Source organism: Lemur catta, chromosome 8 (genome assembly GCF_020740605.2).
Source record: "Lemur catta isolate mLemCat1 chromosome 8, mLemCat1.pri, whole genome shotgun sequence".
NCBI lineage: Eukaryota > Metazoa > Chordata > Mammalia > Primates > Lemuridae > Lemur > Lemur catta.
In genome coordinates this window covers 6,161,394-6,176,980 of record NC_059135.1, presented here as the reverse complement: position 1 = coordinate 6,176,980, position 15,587 = coordinate 6,161,394, and the positions used below count along the sequence as shown (strand labels likewise).

General features: G+C 42.6%; 1 protein-coding gene across 4 annotated transcripts in view; it reads left to right on the top strand.

Moving 5' to 3' along the window:
• DGKD (diacylglycerol kinase delta) overlaps positions 1-15,587 on the top strand; it is a 103,777-nt gene that overhangs the window by 27,006 nt on the left and 61,184 nt on the right. For all 4 annotated transcript variants that reach the window (XM_045559597.1, XM_045559595.1, XM_045559596.1 and 1 more), the window contains exons 2-3: positions 1,224-1,334; positions 3,198-3,278. In XM_045559597.1, coding sequence (XP_045415553.1) covers positions 1,224-1,334; positions 3,198-3,278 — 192 coding nt within the window. The remainder of the gene's footprint in view (positions 1-1,223; positions 1,335-3,197; positions 3,279-15,587) is intronic.

The following is a 15,587-nucleotide window of genomic DNA, read 5'->3' as shown; positions in this document are numbered from 1 at the left end:
AGGCTGATGGAGGGTCCTGACAGCGCAGTCAGTGTTCTGCTCTTGCATTCTGACACGATTGGGAGACATGAGGTTTCTGTGTCTTGTTCTTGGCTGGTTTTATCTTGGGTAGTTTTAAGTGAACACAGTTGTACTTCGTGCTTATACTGTTTTAAAAAAATTACTAAGCATGCAAAGCTATATGAGATTAGATAATTAAACAAAAGTTTCTCTGAACCAGTATGCTTGTCCTTGAACAGAATGTTTATAAATTCTCCCTCCATTTGCATGCTGAGACTCCTTGTGGAATGGCCCTTTCTGTTAGGTGGGGTGTAAGAAAGTGTGCAAATGCTGAGAGCCAGCTTCTTGTTTTCATGTGTGCTATTTATTCGTTTTGACCATGTTAGTGGCTCTGAGCAGTTCAGAACATCTCATGCCCAAGTAGTTCCTTGAGCATTTGACTTCTGAGTGGTGGGGGGGCTCATCATCCCATTAGGAGTCCGGCCCATGGGGAACAAGAGGAAGGCACAGCTCCTGGAGAAGCCATGTCCCCTCTGCTCTTGGCTTTGATTGAGCCAAGACACTGTGTCCACTTCTGGATTTTCTGAAGAGGACATCTCCTGTTGTGGGGTAGACCCATCAGATCTCGGGATGAGAGGAGTTTCAGTGCTGGTGGTCGGGGCACTTCTCTCTCCCAGTGCACACAGATGCACATGCCTGGCCTGTGAGTGGCAGGGCAGGCTGCAGAGGGCATAGGACTGGAACCATGCTGAACCCCAGAACCCCAGAGCAACTGACGTGGATAGTTTTGGCAGCAGGATCCTGAGAAATGGCAGGAAGCCAGAGAACATGGAGACGGGGCCAAGAATAGCTGAAAAATACCAAATGCTAAAGTTGGAGAATGTGCTGGCATCTCAGTTGTCCTCCCGGCTGTCGATTACTGCTGTGATCCTGCCAGCCTCAGTGTCCCCTTCTGCTCATGTGCTGGGCATGTCCAGGGCACACCCTGGGCCTCTGACACCCCTGCCCCACATAGGCACCACCCTCCTTAAAGAACTGGTGCACCCCTCCCCCGGTGACACGCTCAGCCTGCGCATAGGTCAAGGTCTGGCCAGAGTGTGAGAAATGTTTCTCTGTGGAGACCTGAGTGTGCATCAGCGGCAACAGGGTACGTTTCAGCTGCAGGAGCAGAAGGGCACCTTGCAAATAAATGCAAGTTCATGAATATGTTTCTGTACTTTCAGACCATCATCAAAGAGGGGATGCTGACCAAACAGAACAATTCATTCCAACGATCAAAAAGGAGATACTTTAAGCTTCGAGGACGGACGCTGTACTATGCCAAAACTGCAAAGGTGAGGCCCCGTGCAGGGAAGCACACAAGAAAGTGTCCCTGGAGCTGCAGGGGGTTGCTTGAGAAGAACTTTGATTCTCAGATCTGTGATTTTCAGCTAGATTTGTAATGCTCTAGGCAGTCAGGTTTTATTTGTCTCAAAGCATGTTTTATTTCTTATAAAAATTAATTTTTATTCATTTTCCTTTAATGTCATCACCAATGGGGAAAGGAAAAAAGGGTCACAGAAATAACCACAGTTGGATCTCTTTCTTTCAGAAAGATGGGGGATCACAGGCTTATAAATCTCTTATTATGGACTAAAAATTTTTTTGAAGTGTATTGGGCTTCTTGGTATGTGAACATAGATGTGAAATTCTTTACTTCTAGGCTTTCTAGCAATTAGCCTTCTTTCTGTGTACTCTGTTGTAGGTAAGATTTAAAGCTAGAATCACCAGGCAGATGCTATCGGAGGAGGAGCCAGTGAAAGTTACAAGTTACTGCCTGTTTAAATGAATATGGTGTTAGACATTTGAAACACTAGTGTGAGGCTGGGCGCGGTGGCTCACGCCTGTAATCCTAGCACTCTGGGAGGCTGAGGCGGGTGGATCGCTCGAGGTCAGGAGTTCGAGACCAGCCTGAGCAAGAGTGAGACCCCGTCTCTACCAAAAATAGAAAGAAATGATTTGGACAGCTAAACATCTATATAGAAAAAATTAGCCGGGCATGGTGGCGCATGCCTGTAGTCCCAGCTGCTGGGGAGGCTGAGGCAGAAGGATCGCTTGAGCCCAGGAGTTTGAGGTTGCTGTGAGCTAGGCTGACGCCACGGCACTCACTCTAGCCCGGGCAACAAAGCGAGACTCTGTCTCAAAAAAAAAAAAAAAAAAAAAGAAAGAAACACTAGTGTGTTGGCTGGTGTTCTGAATACCTATATTTTTGTATCAGCATTGGTGCCATTACTGATATTTTGATATTAAAACTATGGAATCCGAATCATTTACATTTTGAGATATATGCTTAGAAAGTTATTCCATTAAAATTTGAAATCCAACAAAGCAGCTTGTTTAGGAAGGGTTCTGACCACATCTCTCACTTAAAGAAAACCCCTTACTATTATTTTAGTTCTGTTGGGAGGGGATGAAGAGATTACTTAAAAGTTTGAGTCTCTTTTCTTAGTATTTCCTTCAGGGCTTCAGCATAGAGTCATCTTAAAATAGAGGGAATGGCATGATAAACAGGAGGTGTGGGATTGGGAAGAGAGGCAGGCAGTGGGAGGAGGTCCCCAGGCCTAGTTCCCAGCTGTGCTTTGGGGCCTGTCTGTCTCTGCAAGACTAGATTCCTTCTGCTCTGCTCCCTTGTTTTCTTTCATGGCCAGATCCCTTCTATTTGGGCCTGTCTGTCTTCCCCCAGTATAATTTATTTCAGCCAGGACTTTTCCCCCTAAATGTGCTAGCTGGAGGAACTAAAGCTGGAAGGACAGAGAATCCTCAGTCCAGACTCTCTCAGGTGGAACACTATGTGAGGACATATTGCACATTTAAAAGTGAGTGCTGGTATTAATAGTAGTGTTTTGGTGTTACAAAAATATAAATACAGAAATACCAGTATTAGATTTTCTTTCCCCCTCCACTAATGCAATCTCTAGTGAACCCCCTAGATTAAAAAAAAATCCTGGTACTATACGTGTGAATCTGATGCTCTTGGTTAGAAAGAAGCAGGTGGGTGATTAATTTGGTTTGGCTTATTGATGAGATGCTACAGTTTCAAGGTGTTAGGTGCCTGTGGGTGCTTGGTGGGGGCCAGGGGAGTGGCGGGTGGCGCTGGCCAGTGCTTAGGGACGTGCCTGTCCTGCCGTGCCTTACTCCCTGTGTTTATCTCTCTCCAGTCGATCATATTTGATGAGGTGGATCTGACAGATGCCAGCGTGGCTGAATCCAGCACCAAAAATGTCAACAATAGTTTTACGGTAAGATTCTTAAGTCATACCTTTCTTGATTCTTTACCATGCTTAGCTTTCTTTTTTGATTTGAATGAATACAAGCAAACAGTTCAAGCTTTTTCGTCCTTTTCTTTCTGATTGGAATGATTCCTGATATATTTTGAATTTAACGCAGAAAATAATACTGTACTTGGAGAATAACTGAGAATTTGGTACATGTAAGCACAAAAGAACAAGAGGGCCAAATGAATATTTTAATGTGTTATGGTTTACATCTTAACAGTTCTGTACAGAACTTTGTTTTTTTGTGATTATTCTAGAAAATTTGGAAAATGCAGAAAAGTATGTTAAAGAAATTAGCAACCATAAGTCAACCACCTGAAAACATAGAATATTAATATTTTGGTTCATTTCTTTTCTTTTTTTCTTTTATATATATATATATATTTTTTTTTTTTTTTTTTGAGATAGAGTCTTGCTTTGTTGCCCAGGCTAGAGTGAGTGCCGTGGCATCAGCCTAGCTCACAGCAACCTCAAACTCCTGGGCTCAAGCAATCCTTCTGCCTCAGCCTCCAGAGTAGCTGGGATTACAGGCGTGTGCCACCATGCCCAGCTAATTTTTTTTTCCTATATATTTTTAGTTGTTCAGCTAATTTCTTTCTATTTTTAGTAGAGATGGGGGTCTCACTCTTGCTCAGGTTGGTCTCAAACGATCCACCCGCCTTGGCCTCCCAGAGTGCTACGATTATAGGCGTGAGCCACTGCGCTTGGCCCATAACTTTTTTTAAAAATAATTTACTGATGGGCTTATTCTTATTTTCATTTTTTTATATATACACAGAATATATATAGATAAATGAAAACATGAGGGACTCTGAATTTAGCTCTGAGTGCCTTTCTGTTCACATTCCAAAAGTTGTTTTTTCTCCAATAGAAAAAATGTATTATAGACAAATTACTTTTCTGATTATCCATGTTATTGAAGAAAATTTTAAAGTATATAAATATAAGTAAGGAATTTTAAACCATCCATATTTCTGTTACCCAAAGATACCCAGTAATGTACAGGTTGAGTATCCCTTATTCAAAATGCTTGGGACCAGACACGTTTTGGATTCCAGATATTTTTGGATTTTGAAATATTTATATTATACTTACCAGTTGAGTGTCTCTAATCTAAAAATATAAAATCTGAAATGCTCCATTTCCTTTGAACATCATGTCAGCACTCAGAAAGTTTTAGATTTTGGAGCATTTCAGATTTTGGAAATGTATTTTGGTTAATATTCTCATCAAATATTTTTAATAAAAATTTTTAGTCTTCTTCACTTAACAATGGGCTATTCCTAATAATATCCTTCAAAATTTTGTTTATTAATGTTGCATAATTTTCTGTCATAGGAATGTATATATTTAATCAGTCTTTATTATTGAACATTACATTTTTTCCTCTCATACATAATATTTTGATGCACACTTATACACAGATCCTTTTGTGCCTTTCTGATTATTTCCATAGTATGAATTCTTAGAATGGAATTCCATTTGAGGCAACAAGTATGAACTTTTAAAAGGCTTTTGAAAAATAAGGGATGTACTGACACATGCTACAACATGGATGAGCCTTGAAAACATTATGCTAAATGAAAGAAGCCAGACACAAAAGGCCACATATTCCTTGATTTCACGTATATGAAATGTTCAGAATAGGCAAATCTATAGATTCAGAAAGTAGATTAATAGTTGCAGTGAGCTCTGGGGAAAGGAGGAGCGATGGGTAATTGGTATGGGATTTCTTTTTGGGCTAACAAAATGTTCTAAAATCTTTGCACAACTCTGTAAATATGCTAAAAATGATTGAATTATACACTTTGAAAGGTGAATTATTTGTGAATTATATTTCAATACAAAAATATGGAAAAAATAGTATGGCACTATTGTTCTGGTACTATATGAATTATTACACGAGCTTTGTCAGCCTGGTCTGAAAATGAGCCTGCATCTATATATTGTCTCTGTGGGGAAATGTGTGCAGAGTGCCAAATAATTAACTTCCAGATGTAGAACCTGCCCTGCACTGGGGGGACCTCTGGAGCACCTCTCCGACTGGGACTCGTTCCTGTGGTGTAGTCTTGGATGATTCCCAGCCCGCAGGCAGAGGCACTGATTCCTCCAGATTTATTTTAAATTTTCTTATTGCTCTAAAAGCCGGCTTTTCATCTGAAGACGTGCTGAAAGGACAAGGGCAAGATTAAAACTGAGGTTCCCCAGAAACATTCCAGGACAGAAAGCCTCATCCCATGAACAGTCAGTGATGACGTATGGAGCGTGGGGTAACGGCAGCATTTGAGTCAGCTGACGGGTGCCCCGTCCCCCACAGTTATGCCCCGACAAAGAGTCAGAAAACTCTGGGTACTGGGGCTGCAGTTGATGCTGGAATTTTCTTTGTTTAAAATTCGTTCTTTGTAATCTTTCACATTTCTACCTTCTGTGCTGCTCACTGTCTGAACGCAGAACCTATCACTTACCAATATGGTGGGCTGCAGGAATCTGTGCACAGGTCTCTTCAATTGGCTGTGTCCTCCTGGAGGGCAGGGCCCAGCCTTGGACTTTGCTTCCTCATTCCCAGAGCCTAGCTCAGATGTGCTCAGGGAGTAAGTGCAGAGTGAATGAGTGTTTTTGCCCTGGAGTATCTCACTTGGCTTTCTAGCTATTCCAGTGGTAATTTCCAGATTCCACAGCTTCTGCTAAAATTGCATGCCTGATGCAGACAATCATTTGGTGAAAACTGCTGTATGATCATGAGTCAACCAACAGATGGGAGCCTTTTGTAGCTGGGCTGACATGAATAAATTGGCTCCACATTAGAAAAGACAACTAACTCCCACCCCCAAATAGACCAAGAACTGTCCCATAAAGAGGCGAAGATCATACTTCCAAGGGAGATGGGAGGAGATATTTAGGGGAGAGGGTTTTTAGACAGGTATGCTGGAAGAAACGGTACAAGTGAGATTTAAAAGACTGGAGAGGGGTCTATCTGCTAGTGTTCCTATTTGTTAAGAACAAAGTGAAGCTGCAATAAAACTAAAGACACAGATACGGGTTTTGGATTCGCAACAGGTGCAGCCCTGCAGTGGGGACTTTGGGAGAGGGGAGTAGAGGAAACAGTGTCCTCTGCATTCTTGCCTTCATGTGGGGCCACCCCCTCACAAGGCCAGACACAACAACATGAAGAGAAAAAAGGGCATTTGCCAGCTTCTTGTCCCAGCCTCTGCAGTAACACATGATGTTGTATGATTTTGGTGATGAAATGTGTCAATAACAATATTAACCCATGAAAACAAAAAGTCTTTGGTATTTTATTGCCAAATTGCCCTTAGAACTTACAGTAGTTTATGTTTCCAACAAGACTTTCTGAAAATATGTTTCTCTATCCCCTTAGAAACACCATGTGTTAAAATTTTAGAACATCTTTGCTATTTTGATGGAGTAAAATGGTAATTTGTTTAAATTTCTTTGTTTGTCAAAGTGAGGTTGAACACTTTTCACAGTTCATTGGCCATTTGTATTTCTCTCTTTATATATATACTATATATATAAATAAAATAATGTGGCTTTGCATGTGCTTTCAGATCATCAACTTGTGTGTTTTTAGGGCTTAAAATTATCTATCTAAATATGCCCTTATTGGCTACCATAGTTTTAGTGTTTTTTGTTTTTTTTTTTTAAACTAGATTTACACTGAAGGGGGGGCTAAAATTATCAGGTAAAAATGCTTCTCATTTTTCATTCATATATCTTTTCTTTCCACTATTTACCATATTTTAAAATTATTTTTAGACTTATCACAAAATTTACAAATTTGTCGTGATGGTAAATTTTTACTACCGTAACTTATCAAAGGACTTCATCAGAGCAACATTTCTACTTTACTGAAACTTTATGTATTTTAAATAAACTTTTTATTGAACTATAACTTTCATATCAACAAGTACACAAATACAAGTACAGGGCTTCGTGTATAACCACCACCTGGATCAAGTGGTGGAACATCCAGGCCTACCTTATGACCTCTCCCTGTTGCCCCTCTCCAGATGTAGCCACTCTCCTGACTTCTGATAACTGTAGGTTAGTTCTGACTCTTTTAGGTCTTAAGTAAATGGACACATATTCTTTTGTGTTTGCTTCTGATCTGTGCATTTCCTAAGTTCCCAGCATTTGGGGATTTTTTTTCTAGTTATATTGCTGTTATTAATTTCTATCTTAATTCCTCTTTGTTCAGAGAACAATGATTATAATACAGGCATTGAATATTTTCAGCATGTTTATTTTAAAGTCTTTGAAAACTCAAAAATTTGGTTCTTCTATGCATCTTTTTCTATTGTCTGTTTTTTCTATTGTCTGTTTTTCTCTTGGCTTTTGTTCCTTTGGTCTTTCTTCCTGTTATGCTTGGTAGTTTTGGTTGACAGATATTGTCTATTAAAAGTTGTCAAGATAATTTTGTGCTCAGGATAATGATGCGTTCCTTCAGGGAAGATGTACTTTTGCTGCTGGTAGACACACAGGGTAACAGGAAGTCGTCTTACATCCAGTCTGAGATAGAGCTAATTTGAAGGTAGCTTTTACTTTTTCTCGTTGATTGGTCTGTTTTCACTTCCTCTCCTTTTATGGTATGTTCCTTTGGGGTCTCAGCTGTAAATTTGAGGAATTTACTCTCTTTTCGGCTCTGAATTTCAATTTTTGTCCACTAGTTCTATGATACTAGCACAAGCTGTGTTCAGCTTTTTAGCCTCTTTGGTTTCTACTTTTGAATCAGTAATTGTCACTAGATTAAATTTTTTTGTGTCTCGTTTACAAGCATCTGACATTTAAGATTGCTCATTATAAAATGTATGCAACGTGTTAGATACCATTTACTTGAAAGATAATGTATTTACCATAGGGAATACCAGTAAATTTTTTTATCTGTTGTAACTTATGAAATTTATTGCTCAGGGCTTCTTATTGTCTTATTTTTTACCTACTTGGTCTTACAGGGGCTGATAATGAAGAGTTAATCTCTTTCAGGCCAATTGTATTTGACACTTTATTCATGTATTTCTAAAAATTTTCACCTCTTCCATTCTGAAGCCCTGTTAAGTGTGTGTTTAGAAAAATAATTTCATCGTTTTTGAGTAATCATTTATTAATAAAGTAACATCTTTTCCACACTGAACAGTTTTTGTGATTAACTGATATTAATATTGCCAAATCTTCTTCACTTTGTTCGTTAATTGATTTACTTACTGCTTTAATTTGTTCCAAACTAACTTTTACACTTAGTTTTACTTTAAACAGTATCTTGTTAGAATCTGTTTTATTTCAGTTGGAAGCACTTTGCCTTGCTATATTGGACTTCAGCCATTTTCTGCTGTTAGGATTTTTGTGCATCTGATTCCTGTGTTTTGTGGCTGTATTGTGCTTTGTTGGTACCTCTCTTTTGTATTGCCTCTTTATGGGCAGTGTATGCACTCTTTACTTTTATATTTTAGAATGATTTGAAATGAAAATTTTTTTTTTTTAATGTTTACAGTTCCCAGATTTTCCTGCCTAGATCTGCTTGTAGACAACCCAGATGGTGATGTCCTTCTTTTGGTGGAGCCTTGTGCCTGACAGCGTTTAGTCAGAGAGCGTGCAACTCAGTGCTTTGTTTCATTAACTATTCAGTTGTTTATGTCAAACTAATGAAAATGAGAAAGGAGTGAAGAACATGGAAGAAAAATAATGTAAAATGTTCTGTTTTTCATGAAGGAATCAAAATATGGTGTTTTTGTTAGATAGCTTTAAGAACACCTTGTTTTCCAGCGTTGGTGTTACAGGGAGGCGACCTTAATGTTGTTGCCATCTAAGGAAGGCGTTTGGGATTGAAATCTTGTAAGAGCCCCCTTTTCTCTTCTGTGATACATTGGGTTTTTTGCTTACTAGTTTGGTGTGTAGTCTGGTTTGGGTTTTCCAACCTTGCAAAAACACTTTTTTCTTTTCTTTTCTCTTATACTTAAAAAAAATTATGATTCACGTGTTTTGTCTTGTTCATTGGGAACTTTGCTTGTTTATTCATTCATTGGTTTGGCAAGCATTTTTTGAGGGTCTTTCCCGAGCCATGTACCGTGGTTTAAGTGCTCTCTTTCAATGGTGAGCAGAAATGGAGAGGACCTCCCCTGCATCAAGCTTGTATCTAGTGGGGGCTCAGATAAGCGTGCACACGGAGGCTTAATACGCAGTAACAAACAAAACCTTCCGTGCGCAGAAACCCTGGCACCGGTGGCATAGATGAAGGTGTCAAGGTTTCGTCTCAGGCTGAGACAAGCGCCAGGGAAAAACCACTCCATGGTGCCCACAATGAGGAAGACTCCACCTGGTCTTGGGGAGGGGCTGGGGCAGTCTTCCCTGAGGAAGTGAGGTTTCAGCTGAGAGTGAAGAGTGATTAGCGGTAAATCACTGGAGGGAGCCTGCGCCTGGGTGTGTGCGCGGGTCTGTGAGTGTCTCTGTTTGTGTGTCTTTTGCAAGTAGGCACTTTGAAGTGCGGGCAGGTGGTGAGACTAGGTGTGCAAAGGCCTTATGACGGGGACACAGCACAGAGTGTGTGAAGATGTGAAGGAAGGGTCAGTGTGGCTAAAGGAGGCCAGAGGGAGAGTGACCCCGAGGGGCCTAGGGCAAGGGCTTGGGACTTAGTCCTTAGAACCTGGGATGCCACTGAGTGAAATTCTCAGATTTGCAGATGTTGTTAAGTTTTACTCTGGCTGCAGTGTGGATTGTTGGGACTTGGGGTTTGCCTTAGAGGGGTAGAGGGTGTTGTGTCTGTGGGGCAGTGGGCAGGGCCAGGGGCTCAGGTCGGCTGGGTGGCATAGATGAAGGTGTCAGGGTTTCTGCGTGTGGAGCAGCAGCTGGTTAAGTGAGCTGAGGGGTCCAGAAAAGGACCGGGACGTGGGGTCAGGGTTGGGGGGGGATGTCTTCATCTTCCAAGTCTGTTGCGTTCTTTGCCTATCTTTGTTGAATTTTTTCCCCTCGTTCTAATTTATCAAAGTTTTGATTTTGTTTGTTATTGCATTAACCCTCCCTCCTTTCTGGCATACTTTGTTCAGTTTATTCTTATTTGGTAGGTAAAATACTTTGAAAAATGTTTTCTGTTTCACAAAGTCATTCTTTCCCAGGGAAAGATTTTCCTTTGAGCACCTCCATTTTCTTATGGGTTTTCACGTGTTTTCATTGACTTAGGATTTCCCCCCTGACTTACTAACTTCTGAGTGCTTTAGTGATTTCAGTTGTTTTCTTTAAGTCCTATGCTGTCTTCTTTTTATAATCTTCCCTTAGCAGCTGAGGGCTATGGAGCAGGCCAGGAGTTGTAAGGTCATTAGGTTTAGTGCTTTTATTTACTTATTTCTCCAAGTCGGTGTTTTTCGTCATTTTTAACTTAAGTCCTATTTTGATAGAGATTCAATGACTTTTCATCACCTCCTTTAATGTTATTTGAAGTTTAAAAATGCAGTGAAAAGGAATAAAAGCAATGGGCCATAGCATGGCTTTATTTTCACACTCCCTCATGCCTCCCTGAGAGCCACCTGTGCCGAGTCCATTTGGTCTTATTTATTTGATTATAATGTTACAGTATATGTAGTGAGACCAAGGATTTTTGTCTGTTTTGTGAACTGCTTTATGTCAAGCCCAGCACACAGTAGGTGCCCATACTTTATTGAAAAGAAGAGTGGTTTGGTCACCACCAGCTCCAGAATGATTTGGGGTCCTGCTCCTCTGTTGATTCTGCTGAGCAGAACCTGAGACCAGACACTGGACGCAGCTACAAGATCTCATCTTGCTTCATGCAGCAGACATGAGCACTGTAGCAGCAAGGGCAGGGCTGGGAAGGACCTAAGTCACGGGTGCCATGTGGGTGGGTCTGTGGGGGTGAGATTCCGTGGCCTGCGGCAAGGAGTGTGGCCAGGTGGCTGTGGGATGGGAGGGGTGCTTCCTACTGGAGGGCTGGGGCACAGGAGGTGGGTAGAGCAGGCAGCCTTAGAGGTGAAGTGTTTTCCAGGTCAGGGGAATTTGGTCTTCTTTGTTGAATGTTTGGGAAGCCATCAGGAATTTTAAAGCTGGGTGGTAGAATTGGATTTCTTTGTTATAAAAATTTGGCTGATGCCGGAGATTAGGTCTGCAGGAAGGAGGTGACCAGGCGGATGTGAGGAGGTGGAATGGAGCCTTTGCTATGCCTAGATGGGCTCGTGGAGGTGAGAGAAAGGGCCAGACAGGAGCAGCACTGACCTCAGGCAGGGTCCACGTGCCTCTCTCTGTTATTGGTACTTGGCTTTGTTTTGGGTAACTCCAGGAATTAAATAATAGTATTGAGGAAAAATGGGGTATTGCTGTGATGCTTCCTAGAAAGCAGCTCTGTACACAGCAGCACCATCATAGCGCCCAGCCCGGGACTTGGCGGCTCCGTCCCTTCTCCTTCACTAGGAGTGTCTTGGTATTGCAACCCTTCTGTCTCTAGAAACGTCCCCTCAGAGACTGACTTCATGGTGGCCAGTGTCAGAGTCTCTGTCCCTTTTGAGGGGGACAGAATCAGTACTGAATTCAAGTTAGTGAAGATCTCTTAGACTAAGCAGGTCAAAAGGACTCGTCACTTGAGGTGGGCATGGGTGCTCCTGATGGACAGACATCCTTCACAGGACAGTGGACAGCAGGCGAGAGCTGAGCCTTGGCCCCTGTCCCTTGGAGGGCAGGGAGCCCAGAGCACACCATCATTTCTGGGAGAGCATGGGAATGCCTGGTGGATGGCCCACTCCGTGGGGACCCAGCACCTGCCGCCTGGCCCTTGACACCTGGTGCTGCCCTGCCCCTGTGCTTCCCTGGCCACCTGGTGTCATGCCCTCTCCTATTTCAGGGGGTGCCACTTACCAGCTGCCTCTCCTCTTGTGGCTCTCTGTCCTTGAGAGGCCTTCCCTGCTCCTCTGCTTCAGGCGGCCTGCACGTCGAGTCTGTGCTCAGGCCCTGGCTTTGCCAAGCACACCCGTGAGTCCCTTGGCAGGCAGTGGGGTGGGTGCTCCAACTCCCTCGCTGGGTGTGGCTCTAGCCCCTCCTTGCAGGCAGTCACCTGCATAGCCAGAGGGCAAGGCCTGAAGCCACTCTTCCCTCAGAGCCAGAACTCAGAAAAGCCCAGATGGGCCAAGAGACCTGAGGAAAGGCTGGTGTTTCTAAATTATTCCGGTTGTTATGTTTGTGGCCTCGTGATGCAACATTGCGTTTTACTTCATTCATAGAGGAACTTATGTGCTATGTGGTATTTCCAAATAGTAGGCTTCCCAGAGGGGTCAGGGACTCTGTCTTTGAATGTCCAGGGTCTGTATTTTCTCCACCAGATGTAAGACCCTAGACTGCAGGACTAGGCTCTATTTCTTTCTTTCTTTCTTTCTTTTTTTTCTTTTTTTGAGACAGAGTCTCACTCTGTTGCCCGGGCTAGAGTGCCGTGGCGTCAGCCTAGCTCACAGCAACCTCAAACTCCTGGGCTCAAGCAATCCTACTGCCTCAGCCTCCCGAGTAGCTGGGACTATGCCCGGCTAATTTTTCTATATATATTTTTAGCTGTCCATATAATTTCTTTCTATTTTTTTAGTAGAGACGAGGGTCTCACTCTTGCTCAGGCTGGTCTCGAACTTCTGAGCTCAAACAATCTGCCCGCCTTGGCCTCCCAGAGTGTTAAGATTACAGGCGTGAGCCACCGCACCTGGCCTCTATTTCTTTTTTTAATGTCTGAAAGTACAGGGCCTTGTGGGGTAACATAAATCTTAAAGGCAAGGACTTGGAAGCTAGGGTGTGCATCCCAGCTCAGACTCTTGCTAGCTGATGACCTTGGGCAAGTCACAGAATGACTCTGAGCCTCAGTTTCCTCATCTGAGAAATGGGGCTAATAATAGTACCTGCCTTGTGGGGTTGTGAGGATTAAATGAATTAATACAATGTAGGCATGATATAAGTGTTTGCTATTATTAACATTGTGATTATAGGCACTCAGTGATTATTCAACAAATGAATTGAAAGCAATAAATTTATTATGTCAGTTGGTACTTGGAAATTTTTCTCTAGTTTGATATACTTAATGTTTCACAATTTATCTGTTCACCGAATAATAACTTCTAATTGAACAAAATCACTGTGAGTCACTCCAGAGTTCACCAGACCTGCAGTAGCCTGGCTGTATTACTATTACCCCTGGGGTCATGGCAGCAACTTCAGTGGAGTTGAACTTTAAAGAGGAAAGACAAGTTTTACTGGAATATACCTGAAATATAAAGTCATTAAAAAGAGTCATATTCTGCCCATTTTTAAAAGCACTGTCAACCGTTGAGGGCCGCTCCTTACCTAATAAGGTACAGGGATCTGCTCCCCACATGTCCTCCTAGCCTGGCCTCACCCTGAACAGACCTGCTCCAGCCAGGCCTGCTCCTTCTTAGGGAGGGCCCTACAGGCACCTGCTGGCCCTGGTCTCTGGAGGCCCCTCTTCTCAGATTCTCCGTAGACCCTGTTCATTCCTCACACGAGTAGGAAAACCACCTCCTAAGTGAAATCTTCCTGTTCACACTGCGGTCAGGAAGCTGCCGCCTGCTCCTACAGGGCAGTGGGTCCCAAACTTGGCTGGACCTGAGCACCCTTTGGAATTAAAAAAAAAAAAATTCCTTGCAAAATACCCAGGGGTTCTGATGCTGATTTACAAGTGGGTGATTTCTCAAAGCTTTCCAAGATTTGGGGTACAACCATATATTGGACTTACTTTCGAGGATACATTGTACCATTCATGTGATGCTAAATTAGCATAGGCTCTTTAGTAATGTGTGCACTCGGCCACACCTTGAGCTCCAGGCCCGGGATTCTCTATGCAGCTTAGGATCCCCAGTGCCCTGCCCTTCCGGGTGACTGTGTGTGTACAAACTAGAAGAAGTAGGTTCTGTTGCTCCTTTTTTGTTCAACACAATGGAGAGGATATTGAATTGTCTCTTCCTTGTAAGTCCCGCTGAAGAGACGCTCGCTGTTGAGGACTTGGCCATGGGCCAGGGTTCCCTTTGTGTTTCGGTTACCTACCTCACATTTGTGGGCAGCCTTGGGATGGGGCCAGCCCTTTTGCTCTGCATGTGTGCTTTTAGCAAGTTTGACAGCTTGAAAATGTCTTGTTTACCCTGGAGAATACAGGAATCATTTGACAATAAGTGAGGCATTACTCTGGCAACCTGATTTCTGAAATTAAACTGAAATCAGTTGGAAAGGCTGGGTGCTATAGGAAAGCTTGTTTTTCCTTTCAACAATCCTGTATTGTGGCAAACTCTATACTGGGTGCTTGAGGGCGTACGGGGTGGGTAAGTGTGTTCCCTGCTCTGGGAGACTTCTCCCTACGTATAAATAAGTAATTATAGTGGTCCGTGCTGTGCAGAGTAGAAGAAAATGCAAAATACATCCAGAGTGGTGAGAAAGAAGCATCTCAGTCAGCCGTGGGAGTAGAAGCTTCTGTGAGGAGGGACTTGTGGGCGGGTCCCTCCTACAGAGAGAGGGGTGGGCAAGAGTCAGGGACTTGGATGCGTCGACGGGGCAGGTGCTCAGGAGCATCTGCTCACATGGCAGACCAGCGGTACCTGCCTCCCGCGTACCAGGCTCGGTGTGTGGGTCAGTTTGTTCACTTATTCCTTAAAGTGTTTAAATTGTAAGAATGATTTTAAAGGAAATTTAAAATGAGGGGAAAATGCTCACACAGTAGCCCAGCAGCTGTTTTCTTTTTTCATGTTTCCCTTCAGACTTTTTCATACGCAAACATAGAATTTGACAAGTGTTATGCATGCCTATTAGTATATGTATAATTTTGTATTTTGGCTTTATTTACTATTTTATTATAAGCTTTCCCATATCGTGAGTCTCTATAATGATCGTTTTTACAGTGGCGGATATTTCATTGTGTAGGTGTGTCATAGTTGATCTGTTAAACTTTATTTACTCTTGCAGTATAGGAACTGAGAATGTTTCATTTTTTTCCTGTTGAAGCTATTGCTAGAATAAACATCTTGGATCACAGGATGGATGTTGTGGGAAATGAGTTTGGTCTCCCTTGCAGAGAAGCATCCATGCTGAGCCCGATTTGTTCAGGAGAGGGTGCAGTTTGCCCTTAGAGAGCTGCCTTTGCTTTGTCTTGGGTCCTTTTCTGTTAGCTGCCCTGAAGGTTTATAAGATAAAACTTCCTTCCGATTTAGGTGATTCTGGTTTGGTTCTGGTTTACAGCTTCAGTTTTGGACACAAATACTTCTGTGTTTCAGCTTCTGT